Source organism: Pinus tabuliformis, chromosome 1_1 (genome assembly GCF_031772625.1).
Source record: "Pinus tabuliformis cultivar Carrire ecotype Pingquan chromosome 1_1, CPIR1, whole genome shotgun sequence".
Classification (NCBI taxonomy): Eukaryota; Viridiplantae; Streptophyta; class Pinopsida; order Pinales; family Pinaceae; genus Pinus; species Pinus tabuliformis.
This window is the reverse complement of record NC_142297.1, coordinates 418,513,679-418,533,525: the sequence shown is the minus strand read 5'-3', so window position 1 is coordinate 418,533,525 and position 19,847 is coordinate 418,513,679. Positions and strand designations below refer to the sequence as shown.

The following is a 19,847-nucleotide window of genomic DNA, read 5'->3' as shown; positions in this document are numbered from 1 at the left end:
TGCATCTGTTGTGCCGAGATAATGCTATCAGAACCCGGACAATGCTATCATGGACTTAAAGTTTCTTTATATGTTCTTTACAAAAAAATTCTCTCTCATCTAATATTACTTATTTTTCATATAAACTATTTAATATGAGAGTTGCTCTCAGTTTTGTGTTTTATTTTGTTTTGTTTTTATTATGTTAAAGCTGATCATGACTGTAACATTTTTTTGGAAGTAATCATGCCAAGTTGTTTTTGGAGGTTATTGTGCAATGTGTGTTAAAAGAGGTGAAATATGAGAGCTTAGAGGGTGCTACATGCCCAGTTGGGCTGTACCAAGCCTTGGAGGATTTTGAAAATAAAATTCCTACACAGAGGGCCATAAATGTAATGGTAGTAGGGGTTGTGGGAATAGGGGGAGTGGGGAAGTCAACTCTGGCTAAACATTTTTTCAATAAGAGACGTTCAGATTTTAGCAGGTATTGTTACTTGTCTAACGTGGGAGAAAAAGAAGATTTATCATCTTTGCAGAGGCAGCTGTTTAGTGATCTGGTGGGTATCTATGTGGACATTCTGAGTTCGGAACGTGGTAGGACGATGCTACGAAAGAGTCTTGGAGGGTTAAAAGTTTTGATTGTTGTTGTTTATTTGCAGGGGAAGACAAAGAACTAGCTGTTCAAGCATTGGAGGGATTAGGCTCTATTGACGATGTTCGGGAGAAAAAGAAGATTTATCATCTTTGCAGAGGCAGCTGTTTAGTGATCTGGTGGGTATCTATGTGGACATTCTGAGTCCGAAACGTGGTAGGACGATGCTACGAAAGAGTCTTGGAGGGTTCTGATTGTTGTTGTTTCTTTACAGGGGAAGACAGAGAACTAGTTGTCCGAGCATTGGAGGGATTAGGCTTTATTGACGATGTTCGGGAGTGCCTTGAATGACTTAGTCAAAAATACCTCATGGAGTTTGATGATTCTGTGCATTATGAAAATGAAGATTGCATAAGCTACGAGCCCGAGTACAAGTCTGATATGGGGTATTACCTACCGGCCGAATCATTACCACATTGGAGTCCTCGAATTGGGATGCAAAATCAAGCCAAACAACTAGCCAGAGATATTGTGAGAGAAGAATTTCGCTCAATGCACAAACCATTACGGCTTTGTTTCTCAACCGATATTGTAAACAACTTGTCGCAGGTACGCCTGTTTGGTCTCTTATTCAATTGTTAATTCTAAGAAAAACAGTTTCAGATCATAAGTTTTATTTTGAATTTGATATGTTGGAAATTTCTGGTAATTTCAAACACAAATTAACTAAACACAGAGACAATGCTATGTTTCTCTGCCACAGGATCTTTAACACAGGGAAGCAAATAAAAATTTCTGAGCAAAGAAAAGTTTTTCAACCAAAATAAACTTGTATTAATTCATAAACTGCCTGATACAAATTTCTACCTCTTTCTCAGAGGGATTTACACAAGAACACTTCAATGCACAAAAAAAAAATTGCTCTGTCTCTCCAGAAAAGAATACTCTGTCTCTGCTTTAAGACTTAACATTGTTGTGTGTGTAAATTTTCCTTTTTACTTTCACTGTTGTGTGAAAAACTTTTCTTTTCTCACACGTTGTTGCCTCTATTGCATTTCAACCACAAAAGAAAGCATTCCCATTACATATGTTCAACAACAAAATTACATTACATAGATTTTTCTTCTACAGAAAAATGGCGCCCCAATGATGCATGTCCTAAAAAAACAAGACGGAGAATTCTTCTCACATATGTGTTGCTACATATATTACATACATTCAACATGTTGTAAAACTCCTTTTTCATTAGCTGCGGCAAATTTACCTTCTTCACACTGCTGTGCGTTTTTACCATTGCATTACAAAAAAGTCAACATGATAAAAACATAAGACATACTCTTCATATGTGATAACCAAAAACGACTACCAAAAAGAAACATACAATATTACATGTCGTATGAAAAACTTAAATTCTTTACCTAAGACTATGACACATTCATTAATTGCATTAATGTTAAAACCGTTCGGTGAAACCAAAAAAAAAGGTTCAGGCAGGTTGAAGGAGATCCTGGTCCGTTGACTTGATCGGACGCATATCGCTTGGCTAACTCACACAAACCAAACGATGTTTACCGCCCGGGGAATGGGCAGTTTTGGAGACGTACATTGGACATGTGTCATTTAGTCAGGGTGTTCGGAGGCCCTCTGACGAATACCGCTTTTGCCAATAGGTGGTGCGATATGAGACAGTGGTTTTGCTGGAACTATTTGCCGCACAGGGGAAATTATAGTTTCAACACTCCCCTTTAATTTCAACTCTTGGGTTATCAGTCATACCCAAACATTTCCTCAAAAATTCAAAGCTTTTCTGGTCCAGTGGCTTTGTCAAAATGTCTGCAACCTATTCTTGAGTCCTGCAATGTTCTAAGACAATTTCTCCATTGTTCACCAATTCTCTGATGTAATGAAACCTTGTGTCAATGTGTTTCGTTCTCTTATGAAACACGAAATTCTTGGATAATGCAATAGCTGAGCTATTGTCACAAAAATCGTTGTTGCTTTTGCCTGCTCCTGGGCTAAGCTCCTCAACATCCTTCTCATCCAAACTGCTTGACATGTTGCTGATGTAGCTGCCACATATTCGGCCTCTGCTGTAGACAACGCCACAATAGGTTGTTTCTTAGAAGCCCATGAAATGGCTCCTGAACCCATGTGAAGAACATAACCAGAAGTGCTTTTCCAATCATCTCAGAATCCTTTTTGCTGCCTGTTACAAAAAAAAGGTCTTCCTCTTAACAGAGGGATTACAAAACTGTTGTTACAAAAGAGTCTTCCTCACACAGAGGGATTCACCAGAGATTATGTTGAAGAGCATCTTCCTCTTAACCGGAGGGATTCACTAGTCTATGCTGAAAGGCATCTTCCTCTTGACAAAGGGATTCACCAAAGACAACGGATCTTCCTCTTAACAGAGGGATTCACTGGAGATTATGCTGAAGAGCATCTTCCTCTTTAACAGAGGGATTCACCAAGAGACTGCTTCAAGTGCAGTTCCAAAACAAAAATAAACTTCACTGTCTCTTCTGAGAAATACTCTCTCTCTGTCTTCAAAATTAACACACTGAAGCACTGTTGTGTCTGCACTGCTATGCATTTTTCAAAAACAAAATACTCTGTCTCTTCTGGAACAATTACTCTGTCCCAACTTACAAATTTATACTGTTGTATAAAAACAAGATCTTACATTTACTGTTGTAAAGAAAAATTTCTTTTACATGTGTTGCTGCCCATTACATTTCGTTTCTTCAACAAAAAAAAATCTTCATGCTGCTGCATTTTTCATATTCACACTGCTGTGTGTTTTTACTACATATTCCCCAACAACAAAAACAACACTTACATTACCCTTTTCACTACTGTGTGAAAAATTTCATGATTGCACTGATGCGTGCTTCCGTTTTCTACATTACATGCTCCTCCTTCATTTTACACTGCTGTGTAAATTCTTCATTTCATTTTATTTTTTATTTTAGTCACCTTCTGCTGCGTTTTGTTTCGCACTGCTGTGCGTTTCTTCCCCTTTTTCTTATCGCGTTGTTGCGCCTTTACTTTCATTACATTACATTGAACAATAAATAAAACTTACCTCACACTTCTGTGTATAATGCATTACAATGCTACAACAACAAAAAAAAATCGCGCAGCCCCTGTTTTTACCCTCTTCGCACTTCTGTGCATTTCATTCCCCTTTCTTTATTCGCTGCCGGGTTCTCTCCATTTACATTACCAATAACTCTACGACCATAATAAATTCATTTACTACTTCGGCATGATGAGGAATTAATTCAGTCAGGTTTACATACGGTTTTACCAGACATACGGAGGTCAAACAAAAATTTCACTCCACGCAATCTCCATGCCCTGCAGACTTTTCTTCTCTGCTTTTATGGCAGATTTAATTTCATATCTCTCCCCTATAAGAAGATTTTCATCAAAGAATGACTGTTAATATAGTTCAGTGATAATGATCAAGAATTGCAGGCTCCCCCTAAGTGTATGCATCATTTTCTTTCGGCAAAGTCTTCTCAAAAGAAACTTAGATTGGCTGGGGAGCTCAAGGGACTTTCGGACTGTATTTCCTTCCTTCTCCATACTTGTGTAACTTTCTTCTTTCGCATGGGTCTAGCTTGTGTAAGAGCCCATGTTAAGTTGCAATCACGTGCCATATGCCCAATGTTATGACAAACATTCTACATTGTTCATGAATAAGATTTCATGATTTCTTCCTGTAAAATTGTTTATTGGAGGTTGTCGGAGACCATAACATCTATCTCTATGAAATTCTCTACAGTCTTTTGCCATATGACCAAAGTTTGAACAAGAATAACAATAACCAAAAAATGAACTTTGGTACCTGGGAGATGGAGGTTTCCTTGATGTACTTCTGAAGCTTTTCTGCCTTGAGATCCTTTGATGATAACCATTGGCTCTTGCCTCTTTGACATCATCAACATTTCTTCTTGAAGCTGGTTTTCTACTTGGAGTAGGATTTCTTCTATTGTAGCCTTGATCTTTCTCCTTGCCTTTGCTGGAACTAGGAGCATCACAATTTCTTTCTACCTTCTTCACATCTCGTTTGCTTAAAGCATTTTCATTCTTGCTTGAGGGTTCACCTACATACCCAAGTCCTGATTTATCAGATGGACATTTGTGATAGTTGAGCATGTCATCCAAGGCTTGAGAGCTCTTCATGATTTTGTTCGTCCCTTCAACCTTTTTCCTGAGGAGGACAATCTCTTCTTCCAATCTTTCACACTCATTATTCTTCTTTGTAAGTTGTTCCTCAGTTTCTTCCTTGCTACGAGTAGCTTCAGCTACTGCTATTTTAAGGGAGATAATATCTGACTTCATTTCTTCATTCTTTCTTGGCTGCTCTCCATTTTCTTCTCAACTTCTTGTGCTTGTTTCCTGGCTTCTTGTAATTCAGACTTAAGGGACCTTGTACTGTCCAATCTCTCCTACAAGTTTGTTCACTCTCTTGTGCCTTTGTTCAAGTTGACTTGACAAGGTATCTTCCTGCTTCTTTGCTTTATTCAATTAATTTGTCATGGATATGACTTCTTCATAATGCTTCCTTTTGCTTTGATCATGTTCCTTCTTAAGCTTGGCGAGCTCTTCATCCCTTTCTTGTACTTGAAGCTTGATGAGGTCAACCTTCTCATTTTCAGCTTCTATGATGGGTTCAGAATTTCCTTCTTGACTGATGGTCATGATCAGTGCTCCCTTTGCATGAAGGTCATGAATTTTGTCCCATATATCCTTTGCTGATGAATATTTTCCTAGATTCTTCTTTACAGAATCAGGCAGTCCATCCAAGATTGTCTTTGCTACTTTTTCATTGCACTCCTTGGATTCTTTATCCATCCTGCTATCATCAATCACTGATTCCCAAATTTCAATCTCTTCAGACTGTAAGAAAGTCCTCATTTTTATTTCCCATATATCAAAGTTCCCATTGAACCTTGGAGCCTCAAATAGGATGCTTTCAAATAGATTGTCTTCTATTTTAGTAGTAGAGGGAGACACATCCTTAGGAGGATTGGAGACTTTCTTTTTTGACCTTGCCATTCTTAACTATGCTTCAAATACCTCACTATGTATTTAAAATGACTGACCGTTTCTTCAACAGCAACACATAAAATTAATCTAAGAAATACCTTGGATTCTTTTACCTGAGACTTCACTCTGCTGGAAAAGTTGTTGCAGCAAAAAACTCCTTCCTTCAGCTTCTTTGTCACCTTCAAAGAGCCTAGATCAGCTCTGATACCATGTTGGAAATTTCTGGTAATTTCAAACACAAATTAACTAAACACAGAGACAATGCTCTGTTTCTCTGCCACATGATCTTTAACACAGGGAAGCAAATAAAAATTTCTGAGCAAAGCAGAGTTTTTCAACCAAAATAAACTTGTATTAATTCATAAACTTCCTGATAAAAATTTCTTCCTCTTTCTCAGAGGGATTTACACAAGAACACTTCAATGCACAAGAAAAAATTTGCTCAGTCTCTCCAGAAAAGAATACTTTGTCTCTGCTTTAAAACTTAACACTGCTGTGTGTGTAAATTTTCCTTTTTACTTTCACTGTTGTGTGAAAAACTTTTCTTTGCTCACACGTTGTTTCCTGTATTGCATTTCAACCACAAAAGAAAGCATTCCCATTACATATGTTCAACAACAAAATTACATTGCATAGATTTTTCTTCTACAGAAAAATGGCGCCCCAATGATGCATGTCCTAAAAAAACAAGACAGAGGATTCTTCTCACATATGCGTTGCTGCATATATTACATACATTCAACCTGTTGTAAAATTCCTTTTTCATTAGCTGCGGCAAATTTATCTTCTTCGCACTGTTGTGCATTTTTACCCTTGCATTACAAAAAAGTCAACACGATAAAAACATAACACATACTCTTCATATGTGATAACCAAAAACGACTACCAAAAAGAAACATACAATATTACATGCCTTATGAAAAACTTAAATTCTTTACCTAAGACTGACACATTCATTCATTGCATTAATGTTAAAACCGTTCGGTGAAACCAAAAAAAAGGTTCAGGTAGGTTGAAGGAGATCCTGGTCCGTTGACTTGATCGGACGCATATAGCTTGGCTAACTCACACAAACCAAATGATGTTTACCGCCCAGGGAATGGGCAGTTTTGGAGATATACACTGGACGCGTGTCATTTAGTCAGGCCCTCTGACGAATACCGCTTTTGCCAATAGGTGGTGCGATATGAGACAGTGGTTTTGCTGGAACTGTTTGCCGCGCAGGGGAAATTATAGTTTCAACATGATATTTGTGATTGCTAGGACATATCAGAATTATGTCTAATACGAGGCATTCGCATCCCTAAAGGTCAGAATCCGCCTCAACTCTCTAATAGCATTAGGGGTCTACGTCTTCTGGTTGTTGAACATCACATAGACCTGCAGTCGCTCTTTGGTTCGATTATCTCCGCGGATTTGGTTTGGCTACGATTACGCAATTGCGGATTAACCTCCATTACTTCTGCCATATCACTGCGAGGTTTAAGAGTTTTGGTCACAAGGGTTTAGAAGAGTTTTTTTTAGTATCATTGATGAAGTAAGTATATATAAACAGTGGTCCCAAGTAAGCATATTCATGTATTCGGTTCAAAAGGATTTTTATTTCAATTTAAGTGCGCTGAGGATTTAGCTGGGTGGAGGATATGTTGATTTTTTTTTAATTTACATTTAGGTTGTTTTTCAAGGGAACATGATTGGCATATACTTTGTCTCTCAATGTTTATTGATTGTGTGTTAGAAAATTTGTTGTGTGTTCGAGAATTTGTTAGGTTGTATTGGTTTTTAAAAAATCTGCAATTTCCTAGAGATTTTCAAAGTATACCTAATTTTATAAAAACTACTTTATATCTTGGTTGTAAAAGGTATAAACTTTTCAATATTTCTATTTTTTATCATTACATGATATTCTTAAAGATCAAGTAAAATCAAAATTAATAATAATATTTGTGTTGCAATAATTTTTTTTCAATATTTATAAATTGTAGATACAAACGAAGCATTCCACTATATCAACGACATCAATATTTTCAAAATAGTTGTACTAATTAATAAATTACTTTCATTTCCATTTCGTTGGACATGTAGTCAGTTCGTGATAATTAATACATTACTTTCATTGTAGTCAGTTCGTGAGTTAAATGTTGGTGCGGAGAACTCCTTTTTATGTGCATTTACTTACAGTTGGAGGCAATTGGATAATCTTCAAGCTGCAAAGAAAACCAAATCATCCGATAAAAATGTATCTAGATGGTTTCCATCTTTTTCCCGTTTTCTAGAACGGACGGGAACCATTATGACAAACTTGAATAAGATGGTGTTGAAAAGAATCCCATTGGAATTGCTTCCAATTGATTTTTCCGATCTTAGAAACCTAAGACATTTAGATTTATCCGGCTGCAGTTATTTAACTCATCTGCCAGAGTCTTTCTCTAAGTTATTGCATCTTGACATCTAGCATTCAGAGACTGCAGTGATCTATTGATCCCAACTCATATTTTGGGAGAAATTTCCACACTTGAGTATATCGACTTCAAAGGCTGTGCAAAATTGGCACACTTGCCAGTGGGAATCACATCTCAAAGGCACTTAAGATATCTTAATTTACTAAACACTCTGGTAGAAGAATTGCCTGGGAACATAGGGCTACTGGACAAGCTAGAACAACTAAAAATAGGCAGCCCACTGTTACAAGAGTTGCCACGTTCTGTGACCGATTTGATGGCTTAAAAGAGTTGATTCTCTACAAATGCACCCATTTACATCACATCAACATACCTATTGAAAAATTAAGACATTTGGAAAAATTAGAATTATCTGATTCCGAGGTGAGGACGCTACCAACTGGAATATTGCAGCTGAAATTTATCAAAGTTTTGGCTATAAACAGCTATCCAATCATTGAATTCAGTTTTCAAGACCAGGGGATCAATACCAGTGTTCATCACGATGCTTATTATATGGATGTTGTAAGAGAATTATATTTGAACAACACATCCATATCCCAAATATGCATTCCTGAGCAAGTTTGCCCTAGGATTGAAATTATTGATCTGTCATGGTTTTCTCAACTGATACAGGTTCGAGGCTTCCCATCCACGGTCGTACGACTGAGCTTGGAAAATTGCACAAAACTGAAAACATTGACAAATCTTGTACACCTCAAATTGTTGAACCTCAATTGGTGTAAAGAACTGGAACTGCTGCATGTTGAAGGTTTGAGATCATTGGAAGAAATTAGAGCAGAGAGCTGTTGGAAGCTGAAGAACATAAAAGCGTTCAGTCAGCTGGAACGGTTAAATTGCCTCCGCATTACACACAGTGGAGTTATTTGGGATGATATACTCCAATATTTTGTGAGTATTTATTAAATATTATACTAATATTTATTCATACAAAAACCAATGGTAATGAAATAAACGTGGGTCGCAAGGTCCGTAGGTTTGAATTTGAAAGATTATATATGTGTCATCGTATGATGAAGTTGAATTTGAGAAATTTGTGTAGACGTCGCCCTCGCAAATATCAGCTGCTATGGTTAGTGCCAAATATCCTAATGACATGGTGGGTGTATTATTTTGGGAACATCAGCCTTGAAAATTTTTAAATATTAAATTTTTGCTGAAATGATATTATTTTGCAAATGTTGCAGAACTTGGAAAATTTGATACATCATATACGGAGTAGTTTTGAGCATCTTACAGTGCTGGATGTTCCTGTAACAGCAACATCGAGATCTCCTGTGTTGCTCAGTAATGTCCATGTTGAATGTGTAATTACAACGCTGATGTATATCGCCAGAAACCGTTCACCAAACCCGCCTGAGAGTTCTCGGGCCACTTTCCGGCAAAGGTATCTTCTGTACACAAGGGCCCGAGAAAATTTAGAGTTGACGCGTGGTTGTCCCCATATGTCACCATTTCATATTTCTCGAGTGCTAATGTTCAGTTATATGATGCCTCCCGATATCTCCGTCCACCGTCCGATTTACTTCATCAACCTCCGTCGTCGATTGCTCCAAGATGCATACGAACCTGCATTGAATTAAAAATCATGCGTGAAGTAAAAGTCAAGTTTTGGGTTGACCATACATGTTATTAATAAATTGTCATAGGTGTAGGTAATGCATTTAGTTTTTCTCATACGGCATATTAATATACATAAGAAAACGTGTTATGTTTTTTGTTGTTGGGGCGTTGACCATTATGTTATGAAAATATAACAAGTGAAATGTGCTACGTTTTTTTTGGTTGTTGCACATGGGAGGTATGTAAACTGAGGAGCAGCGAAAGATTTTTTTTGTGGGTTGTAATGTTTTGTTGGGCATTGTAAAACGAAGGTGCAGCAAATGAAAACCATGTATTAATGCACATCAGTGCATAAAGAAAATGGTGGAGCGCATGTCTCTTTTCAGGAGTATGTAAAAGAAGATTTTACACCAATATGTAAAAATTTGTTTTACAGCAGTAATGAAAAAGGGGTTTTACAGCAGTAAACCCAGCACAGTAATTTTTCAGGTGAAAACAGAGTTTTGGTTGAATGTTTTTTTTGGTGAATCCCTCTCAGCAAATAGGATGAATATGTATTTGGATTTTTGTTTTAATCAATAGAAATGTTTTTATGGTGGTGAAATACTCTGTTCCTCAGTAAAAAAATTTTGCTTCCCTGTGCACAAAAAGATCCTGGCAAAGTAGAAACAGAGCATTGCCTCTGTGGAATTTATTTTCTTTGTTTTTGGGATTTTATCAGAAAAATCCCCAATAGTGGTATCAGAGCAAGCTTAGGCTTTTTGAAAGTGTTCAAGAAGCTGAAATGAGGAGTCTTTTGTTGCAGCAGTAGATCTTCTCCAGCAAAATAAAGTCTCAGGCAAAGGATTCAAGTATTCCAAAAAGTTTTTTTTGTGTTGCTGAAGAAGCAGTGAGTTGTTTTAAACATACAGTCAAGGATTTAGAGGCATAAATCAGAATGCAAGGAATGGCGAGCACAAGCACTGGTATGGGTATGTTTAACACCCAGCTCCCACAGTTTAATGGGAAGAACTATGACTACTAGTCAATAACTATGACAGCCCTGTTTGCCTCTCAAGATTTATGGGAAATAGTTGAAGATGGTTTTGGAGAACCAGTAGATGAAACTAAGTTCAATGCATTAACTCGGGAAGAGAGAGATCTACTGAAGAGCAATAGGAAGAAGGATTCAAAAGCCCGTGTGTTGTTGTATCTAGCAGTAGATCAGAGTGTGTTTCCAAGGTTTGCAGCAGCTAAGACAACCAATGAAACATGGAAAACCCTTAAGACAGCCTATCAGGGCATGGAGAGAGTGAAGACAGCAAAACTACAATTGTTGAGGAAGGATTTTGAGAATCTGTGCATGAAGGAGTCAGACAACATTGACTCATTCTTCACACATGTAATTGGTTTGGTCACACAGATAAGGACTCACGAAGAAACCCTTGAAGATAGGAGGATTGTGGAGAAAATATTGAGAGTCTTACCCTCAAAGTTCGATGCGATTGTCACCACCATTGAAGAGACAAAGGATCTCTCAAAATTTTCAGTTGATGAGCTACATGCATCACTGATAACACATGAGCAAAGGTTGAGTAGGAATGAAAAATCATCTCTAGAGCAAGCCTTCAAGACCCAGATGTCCTTTGGAAGAGGAAGAGGTCAAGGCAGAGGAAACAAGAGAGGAAGAGGCAGAAGCCAGAACAGAGGTGGAAGGAACAGCCCAGCAAATGCTCAAGGAAGAGACAGCAATCCAAATCAGAACCAAGGCCAAGGCAGCAGCCAACAAAGAGGGCAACATCATGCTCAAGGACAAAGGTATGAAAAATCCAATGTCCAATGCTATTATTGTAAGAAATATGGGCATTATGCCAGTGAATGTAGGAAGAAACAGCATGATATGAGTAATAGACCAAATGCAAATGTCACTAGAGAAAACATCAGCCAAAATAATGTGTTGTTAGCTTGTAACATGGCTGAAACAAACAGTGAAGACATATGGTTTTTAGATTCAGGTTGCAGCAACCATATGACAGGGAACATAGCTTTCTTTTCTGCCCTAGATAAAAAAGTGAAATCAGAAGTCACACTAGGAACTGATAGCAAAATTTCTGTTATGGGAAAAGGAGAGGTAAAAATATTTACAAAGCAAGGAGAAAAGAAAACCATAGCAGATGTCTACTATGTCCCTGGAATGAGATGTAACCTCTTGAGTATTAGACAGCTTGTCCATAAGGGGTACAATGTTTTCTTTAAAAAAGATGTATGCACCATCATGGATATAGCACCCAGCAAAAGATGCTTTGCTGAAGTGAAGATGACAAGGAACAGGATGTTCCCTCTCAGGATCAGGGAAGATTTGAAAAACAAAAATGAAATTGCAGCAGTTACCCAAGAGGCTTTCCAAAGCGTGCCAAAGGATGAAAATTGGTTGTGGCACTTGAGATTTGGACATCTCAATTTTGGAGGTCTAAACTTGTTAAGCAGAAAAGGAATGGTAAGAGGATTACCATTGATAGAGAAACCGGACAGCCTTTGTGAAGGTTGCATATTAGGAAAACAACACAGAGAAAGTTTTCCATCAGGGAAGAGCATAAGGGCAAAGGCACCCTTAGAGATCATCCACTCAGATTTATGTGGACCGATGCAAGCTCCATCATTAGCAGGCAGCCAATATTTCCTAACATTCATTGATGACTTTACAAGAAAGACTTGGGTATATTTCCTTAAAAACAAAAGTGAAGTGTTTGAGAAATTCCAAAATTTCAAGGCATTTGTGGAAAACCAAAGCGGGCTGCACATTAAAGTTTTGAGAACTGATAGAGGAGGTGAGTATATCTCCAAGGAATTCCTAAGATTTTGTAGAGAAAATGGAATTCACAAACAGTTTACAGCAAGGTACACTCCACAACAAAATGGAGTTGCTGAAAGGAAGAACATGACCATCATGGAAATGGCGAGGAGCATGCTGAAGGCAAAGCATTTGCCAAATGATTATTGGGCTGAAGCTGTAAATTGTGCAGTGTATATTTTAAACAGGTGTCCTACAAAAGCAGTGATGAACAAGGTACCAGAAGAAGCATGGAGTGGGAGAAAGCAAGAAGTCACCCACATGAGAGTTTTTGGATGTGTGGCCTATGCACACATTCCAGATCAGCTAAGGAGGAAGTTGGACAGCAAAGGGGAGAAATGTATCTTCATTGGATACAGTGAGGAATCCAAAGCTTACAGGTTGTATATCCCACCCACCAAGAAGTTTTTTGTCAGCAGAGATGTTCAATTCATTGAAGAGGAAGCTTGGGATGGAAGCATAGAGAAAACAGTGAATGTTAAAAACTGTTTGTCTCATGATGAAGATGATGAGGAGGTGGCTGAAATGCATCCCCAAACAGCAGCGCCAACACAAGGACAGCAAGGGACACCATTGAGGATAAATGAGAGTGCTTCTCCAAGCACACCACAAGGAGGAAATTCAAGTGCATCTTCAAGCACTTGCATACCAAATGAAAGAGGTAAGAAGTTTAGAAATTTAAGTGACATTTATAATGAATGAATGAATTCCTTATTTGCCTTGTCCTGTCATGTTGATGATCCTATTCATTTCGAGGATGCAATTAAAGATAGGAATTGGATAGAAGCTATGGATGAGGAGATGAATGCCATAGAGAGAAACAAAACATGGGATTTGGTTGAGCTACCAAAAGATAAAGAAGTTATTGGAGTGAAATGGGTCTATAAGACCAAAAGCAATGCTGAAGGCAAGATAGAAAGGCACAAGGCAAGGCTGGTTGTCAAGGGGTACAAGCAGCAGTATGGGAGAGATTATGAGGAGACTTTCGCACCGGTTGCAAGAATGGAAACCGTGAGAGCAGTGTTGTCCATAGCAACACAAAAAAAATGGAAAGTCTACCAAATGGACGTGAAGTCAGCATTCCTAAATGGAGTGTTAAAAGAAGAGGTGTACATTGAACAGCCTCTCGGCTATGAGAAGAAAGGTGAAGAGCACAAAGTGTGCAAATTAAAGAAGGCTCTTTATGGGCTGAAGCAAGATCCAAGAGCATGGTACAGCAGGATAGATTCATATCTATTGGATAATGAATTCGACAAGTGTGAAGGAGAACCCACCGTCTACATCAAAGAAAAGGATGGTAAAATTTTAATTATTGTCTTATATGTTGATGATGTGATTTTCACAGGTAATGATGATCAGCTCATTAAGAATTTTAAATCAGTCATGAAAGAGGAATTTGAAATGACTGACATGGGGTTCTTGAGATACTTCTTAGGCATAGAAGTAGATCAAAATGAAAAAGGAATTTTTATCTCACAAGCAAGATATGTAAATCAAGTATTGAGCAGATTTAACATGCAAGAATGCAAGGCAGCGATCACTCCCACAGTAATGGGATTAAAACTCAGCAGAGAGGACAACAGCAAGGATTTTGATCCTAGTTTGTACAAGAGTATTGTTGGCAGCCTTATGTATTTAACAGCTACTAGGCCTGACATTATGTATGCTGTTAGTTTAATTTCCAGATTCATGGAGAGGCCAAAGGAGGCACATTGGCAGGCAGCAAAAAGAATTTTAAGGTATGTCAAAGGTACTAAAATGTTTGGCATTTTATATACTGTCTCAGAATCTTCAGATTTGGTTGGATACACTGATAGTGATTGGGCTGGAAGTGTAGATGATCGGAAAAGCACTTCCGGTTATGTTCTTCATATGGGTTCAGGAGCCATTTCATGGGCTTCTAAGAAGCAGTCCATTGTAGCATTGTCTACAGCAGAGGCTGAATATGTGGCAGCTACAGCAACAACATGTCAAGCAGTGTGGATGAGAAGAATGTTGAGGAGCTTAGGCCAAGAGCAGGCAAAAGCAACAGTGATTTTTTGTGACAATAGCTCAGTTATTGCATTGTCAAAGAATTCAGTGTTTCATAAGAGAACGAAACACATTGATACAAGGTTTCACTACATCAGAGAATTGGTGAACAATGGAGAAATTGTCCTAGAACATTGCAGGACTCAAGAACAGGTTGCAGACATCTTGACAAAGCCACTGGATCAGAAAAGCTTTGAATTTTTGAGAAAGTGTCTGGGTATGACTGAATGCCCAGCAGTTGAAATTAAAGGGGAGTGTTGAATGTGTAATTTCAACGCTGATGTATATCGCCAGAAACCGTTCACCAAACCCGCCTGAGAGTTCTCGGGCCACTTTCCGACAAAGGTATCTTCCGTACACAAGGGCCCGAGAAAATTTAGAGTTGACGCGTGGTTGTCCCCATATGTCACCATTTCAGATTTCTAGGGTGCTAATGTTCAGTCATATGATGCCTCCCGATATCTCTGTCCACCGTCCGATTTACTTCATCAACCTCCGCCGTCGATTGCTCCAAGATGCATACGAACCTGCATTGAATTAAAAATCATGCGTGAAGTAAAAGTCAAGTTTTGGGTTGACCATACATGTTATTAATAAATTGTCATAGGTGTAGGTAATGCATTTAGTTTTTCTCATACGGCATATTAATATACATAAGAAAACGTGTTATGTTTTTTGTTGTTGGGGCGTTGACCATTATGTTATGAAAATATAACAAGTGAAATGTGCTACGTTTTTTTTGGTTGTTGCACATGGGAGTATGTAAACTGAGGAGCAGCGAAAGATTTTTTTTGTGGGTTGTAATGTTTTGTTGGGCATTGTAAAACGAAGGTGCAGCAAATGAAAACCATGTATTAATGCACAGCAGTGCATAAAGAAAATGGTGGAGCGCATGTCTCTTTTCAGGAGTATGTAAAAGAAGATTTTACACCAGTATGTAAAAATTTGTTTTACAGCAGTAATGTAAAAGGGATTTTACAGCAGTAAACCCAGCACAGTAATTTCTCAGGTGAAAACAGAGTTTTGGTTGAATGTTTTTTTTGGTGAATCCCTTTCAGCAAAGAGGATGAATATGTATTTGGATTTTTGTTTTAATCAATAGAAATGTTTTTATGGTCGTGAAATACTCTGTTCCTCATTAAAAAAATTTTGCTTCACTGTGCACAAAAAGATCCTGGCAAAATAGAAACAGAGCATTGCCTCTGTGGAATTTATTTTCTTTGTTTTTGGGATTTTATCAGAAAAATCCCCAACAGTGCAATCACACAATGCAATATTGATGTGCTTCATCACCAGCCGTACGGGAGTACTCGCTTTCGTGTGAAATTTAAAGCAGGTCATATTCATGCCCGAGATGAACTCTATGAGACCGTCCCTAACAACGTCCCAACAGGAGAAAGAATTCTACAGCTATGCCTTTCGACAGAAGACTCCAAATTATTTAAAGATGAAAATTTATACGATCAGGTTTAACTGTCCTGATCTAACTGAAATCATGGATGCATAAACTAAGGGATGGATAGTGACGCTCGCCAGTAAAACCCAGGCTTTAGAAGTTTGCAAACAAGTCATACTTGAGATAAGATCAATGGAAGGTATCATTTTCAGCTGGCAAGTCCTGTTGTTTGTTATTGAAGTCATGCTAAATTTCTTGCTGCGAAACATAAATATGTTGTCTCTGAGTGTTGCTATATGGCCTTGATATAATGCAGGCTCAGGTTCAGGAATATGTTTGGAGACTGAAACGGAACAGTTCGGATGAAGTCACTTTTATTTAATGATGAGTGATTCATGGTGATAGCAAAATGACAGGAAACTGGACTGTTTCATTGTTAGTTCCTTGGGGAGCCGTTTGCAATTACGTTTTTTTAATATAACTTGACATATATACCTTTAGCATAATATATAATGACATTTTTAATCATGAATATATATATATATTTCTCAAAAATTCAAATTTATTTTATTTTATTTTATATATATTAAAAATAATTTCTAATTCTAAAATGTTTAATGAAAGTTAAAACCTAAAAATTCATTTAAAAGACCTTTGGTAACGAAATAACGTTGATATCTACCAGATGTCTTTGGACAGTGTATCTTGTTGATATTGGTTCTTAAATAGATTTGTTTCCTACTGCATTTTAGTGTTATTTTGCTGACGGAGCGGAGGTAGTCTGTGCACTGCCAGCGTCTATCACTTGGTGCGGTGCATTGAGGATGGCGCCACTCCATATATTGGATATGCTATCTGCCCTGCAATCCGAAGAGCCATTGCCAGTGCCTCCATTCAAATTGCGATTTTTTCTAAGAGTTACGCTGAATCACGTCCGTGCTTGGATGAACTGCGTTGGATTTTGAGATCATCTCATGAGCACACGATTATACCTGTCTTCTGTGACGTTGAGCCTCGTCATCTTCGAGACACTAGTAGGGGGCCTTACGCCGCCGCCTTCCAAAAACATGAAGCCAAAGGCAAAGTCACCACCGAAGTCGTGGAGGAATGGAAGGGAGCACTCAAGGAAGCCGCAGAAATTTCTCGTCTCGTATTCCAAACAGATAACAGGTGAATATATCTCATATTTTTTTAAATATATCTCATATTTTTTTTTTGAATTCAGATTTCTGATATATTTTTTTTTGAATTCAGATTTCTGTGATCTGAATTTTTGAATACATATTTTTGTGATCTATAATGAATTTTTTGAATTCAGATTTCTGTAATTTATATTATGAATGTAATTTATATTATGAATGTTATGAGATCCATATCATACTATAATTTAGTTTGATCCATATTATACCATAATTTGTTTTTTTTATTTTGTCTGGAGATAAACTAGATAATTCGAAACTCATCTGACTTAAAATTTCTTTATATAATTTTACAAAAAATTCCCATCAACATCTAATATTATTTATTTTTCATATCTAATATTACTTATTTTTCATATAGAGTACTTGATATGCGAGTTTTCTCTCAGTTTTTTAACATAGAGTACTTGATATGCGAGTTTGCTCTCAGCTTTTTTATGTTAAAGCTGATCATCACTGTAAACATTTTGTTGACAGTAATTATGCCAAGTTTTTGGAGGATATTGTGCAACTTGTGTTAAAAGAGGTGAAAATAAAATTCGCTGCATACCCGGTTGGGCTGGACCAAGCTTTGGAGGATTTTGAAAATAAAATTCCTACACAGAGCGTCATAAATGTAACGGTAGTGGGGATTGTGGGAATAGGTGGAGTGGGGAAGTCAACTCTGTCTAAACATTTTTTCAGTAAGAGACGTTCAGATTTTAGCAGGTCTTGTTATTTATCTAACGTGGGAGAAAAAGAAGATTTATCATCTTTGCAGAGGCAGTTGTTTAGTGATCTGGTGGGTATCTATGTGGACATTCTGAGTCCGGAACGCGGTAGGACGATGCTACGAAAGAGTCTTGCAGGGTTAAAAGTTCTGATTGTTGCGGACGATGTGAACGATGGAGATAAATTGAAAAGCCTCCTAGTTACTGACATCTTGGGACCCGGTAGTCTCATCCTCATCACATGTCGCGATAAGATGATAATCAGAGGCTTCCCTGCAAATACCTTGCTGTATAATGTAAAGCCATTGCCCCGAAAATATGCAAGAGAGCTCTTCTGCCGTCATGCTTTTCTTCAATCGAAACCATTTGAGGGATATGAAGATATAGTGAAGGAGTTTTTGGAAATTTGTGGCGGATTACCTTTAAGCTTAAAAGTATTGGGGGAACAGGTTGCCGGGAGGCTTGACAGAAGGTACTGGAGGCGGAAGTTGGAAAGGTTCTCTCAAGGACTGCCATTCCCGGAAGCAGATTCTGTAATAAACACACTAAAATGGAGCTACAGAGCTTTGAACATGGAAGAGAAGGAGATGTTTTTGGACATCGGTTGTTTCTTTGCAGGGGAAGACAGAGAACTAGCTATTCGAGCATTGGAGGGATTAGGGTTTATTGACGATGTTCGGGATTGCCTTGAACGACTCAGTCAAAAATGCCTCATGGAGTTTGATGATTCCGTGCAGTATGAAAATGAAGATTGCATAAGCTACGAGCCCAGGTACAGGTCCGATATGGGGTATTACCTACTGGCCGAACCATTACCACATTGGAGTCCCAGAATTGGGATGCAAAATCAAACCAGGGAATTGGCCAGAGATATTGTGAGAGAAGAATTTCGCTCAATGCACAAACCATTACGGCTTTGTTGCTCAACCGATATTGCAAACAGCTTGTCGCAGGTATGCCTGTTTGGTCTCTTATTCAATTGTTAATTCTGAGAAAAACAGTTTCAGATCATAAGTTTTATTTTGAATTTGATATTTGTGATTGCCAGGACGGATCAGAAATATGTCTAATACGAGGCATTCGCATCCTTAAAGGTCAGAATCCGCCTCAACTCCCTAATAACATTAGGGGTCTACGTCTTCTGGTTGTTGAACATCAAATAGACCTGCAGTCGCTCTTTGGTTCGGTTACCTCCGCGGATTTGGTTTGGCTACGTTTACATTGCGGATTCACCTCCATTCCTTCTGCCATATCACTCCGAGGTTTAAGAGTTTTGGAACTCCAGCGTTTCAGTCACGAGGGTTTAGAAGAGTTTTTCAGTAGTATCGATGAAGTATATATAAACGGTAGTCCCAAGTAAGCATATTCATGTATTCAGTTTGGAAGGAATTTTATTTAATTTAAGTGTGCTGAGGATTTGTTGATTTTTTTTTTAATTCATTTTGTTTCCGAATGCGTTTATTAAAATTTTGTGTTAGAAAATTTGTTAGGTTGTATTGACTTTTAATAAATCTCCAATTTTTTTTTGAGATTATCAAAGCATACTTAATTTTAGAAAAACTACCTTATATTTTGTAAAAGATATAAACTCTTCAATACTTCTATTTTTTTATGGTTACATTGGATTCTTACAAATTAAGTAAAATCAAAGTTAATAATAATATTTATATTGCAATAATTTTTTTGTTAAATATTTATAAATTGTAAATACAAATCCAGCATTCTGCTATATCAACCACATCAAAAATGTAGTTGCACTGGTTAATAAATTAGTTTCATTGCAATTTCATTGTACAGGTAGTCAGTTCGTGATAATTAATACATTAATTTCATTGCAGTTTCCTTCGGACTTGCGTGAGTTAAATGTTGGTGCGGAGAACTCCGTTTTATCTGCATTTACTTACAGTTGGAGGCAACCGGATAATCTTCAAGCTGCAAAGAAAACCAAATGATCCAATAAAGATGTATCTAGATGGTTTCCATCTTTTTCCCGTTTTCTAGAACGGACGGGAACCTTTATGACAAAC

At 37.6% G+C, this 19,847-nt stretch overlaps 1 protein-coding gene across 1 annotated transcript; it reads left to right on the top strand.

The window, feature by feature from the left end:
* The first annotated feature begins 940 nt into the window (after positions 1-940).
* Positions 941-19,795, top strand: LOC149213480 (disease resistance protein TAO1-like). The gene is made up of 8 exons (XM_089389041.1): positions 941-1,180; positions 8,707-8,982; positions 9,134-9,190; positions 9,279-9,478; positions 16,683-17,081; positions 17,588-18,773; positions 18,869-19,153; positions 19,659-19,795. Exons 1-8 carry the CDS (start codon positions 941-943, stop codon positions 19,770-19,772), a joined length of 2,757 nt encoding a protein of 918 aa, XP_089245167.1. The 3' UTR covers positions 19,773-19,795.
* The last annotated feature ends 52 nt before the right edge of the window (positions 19,796-19,847 follow it).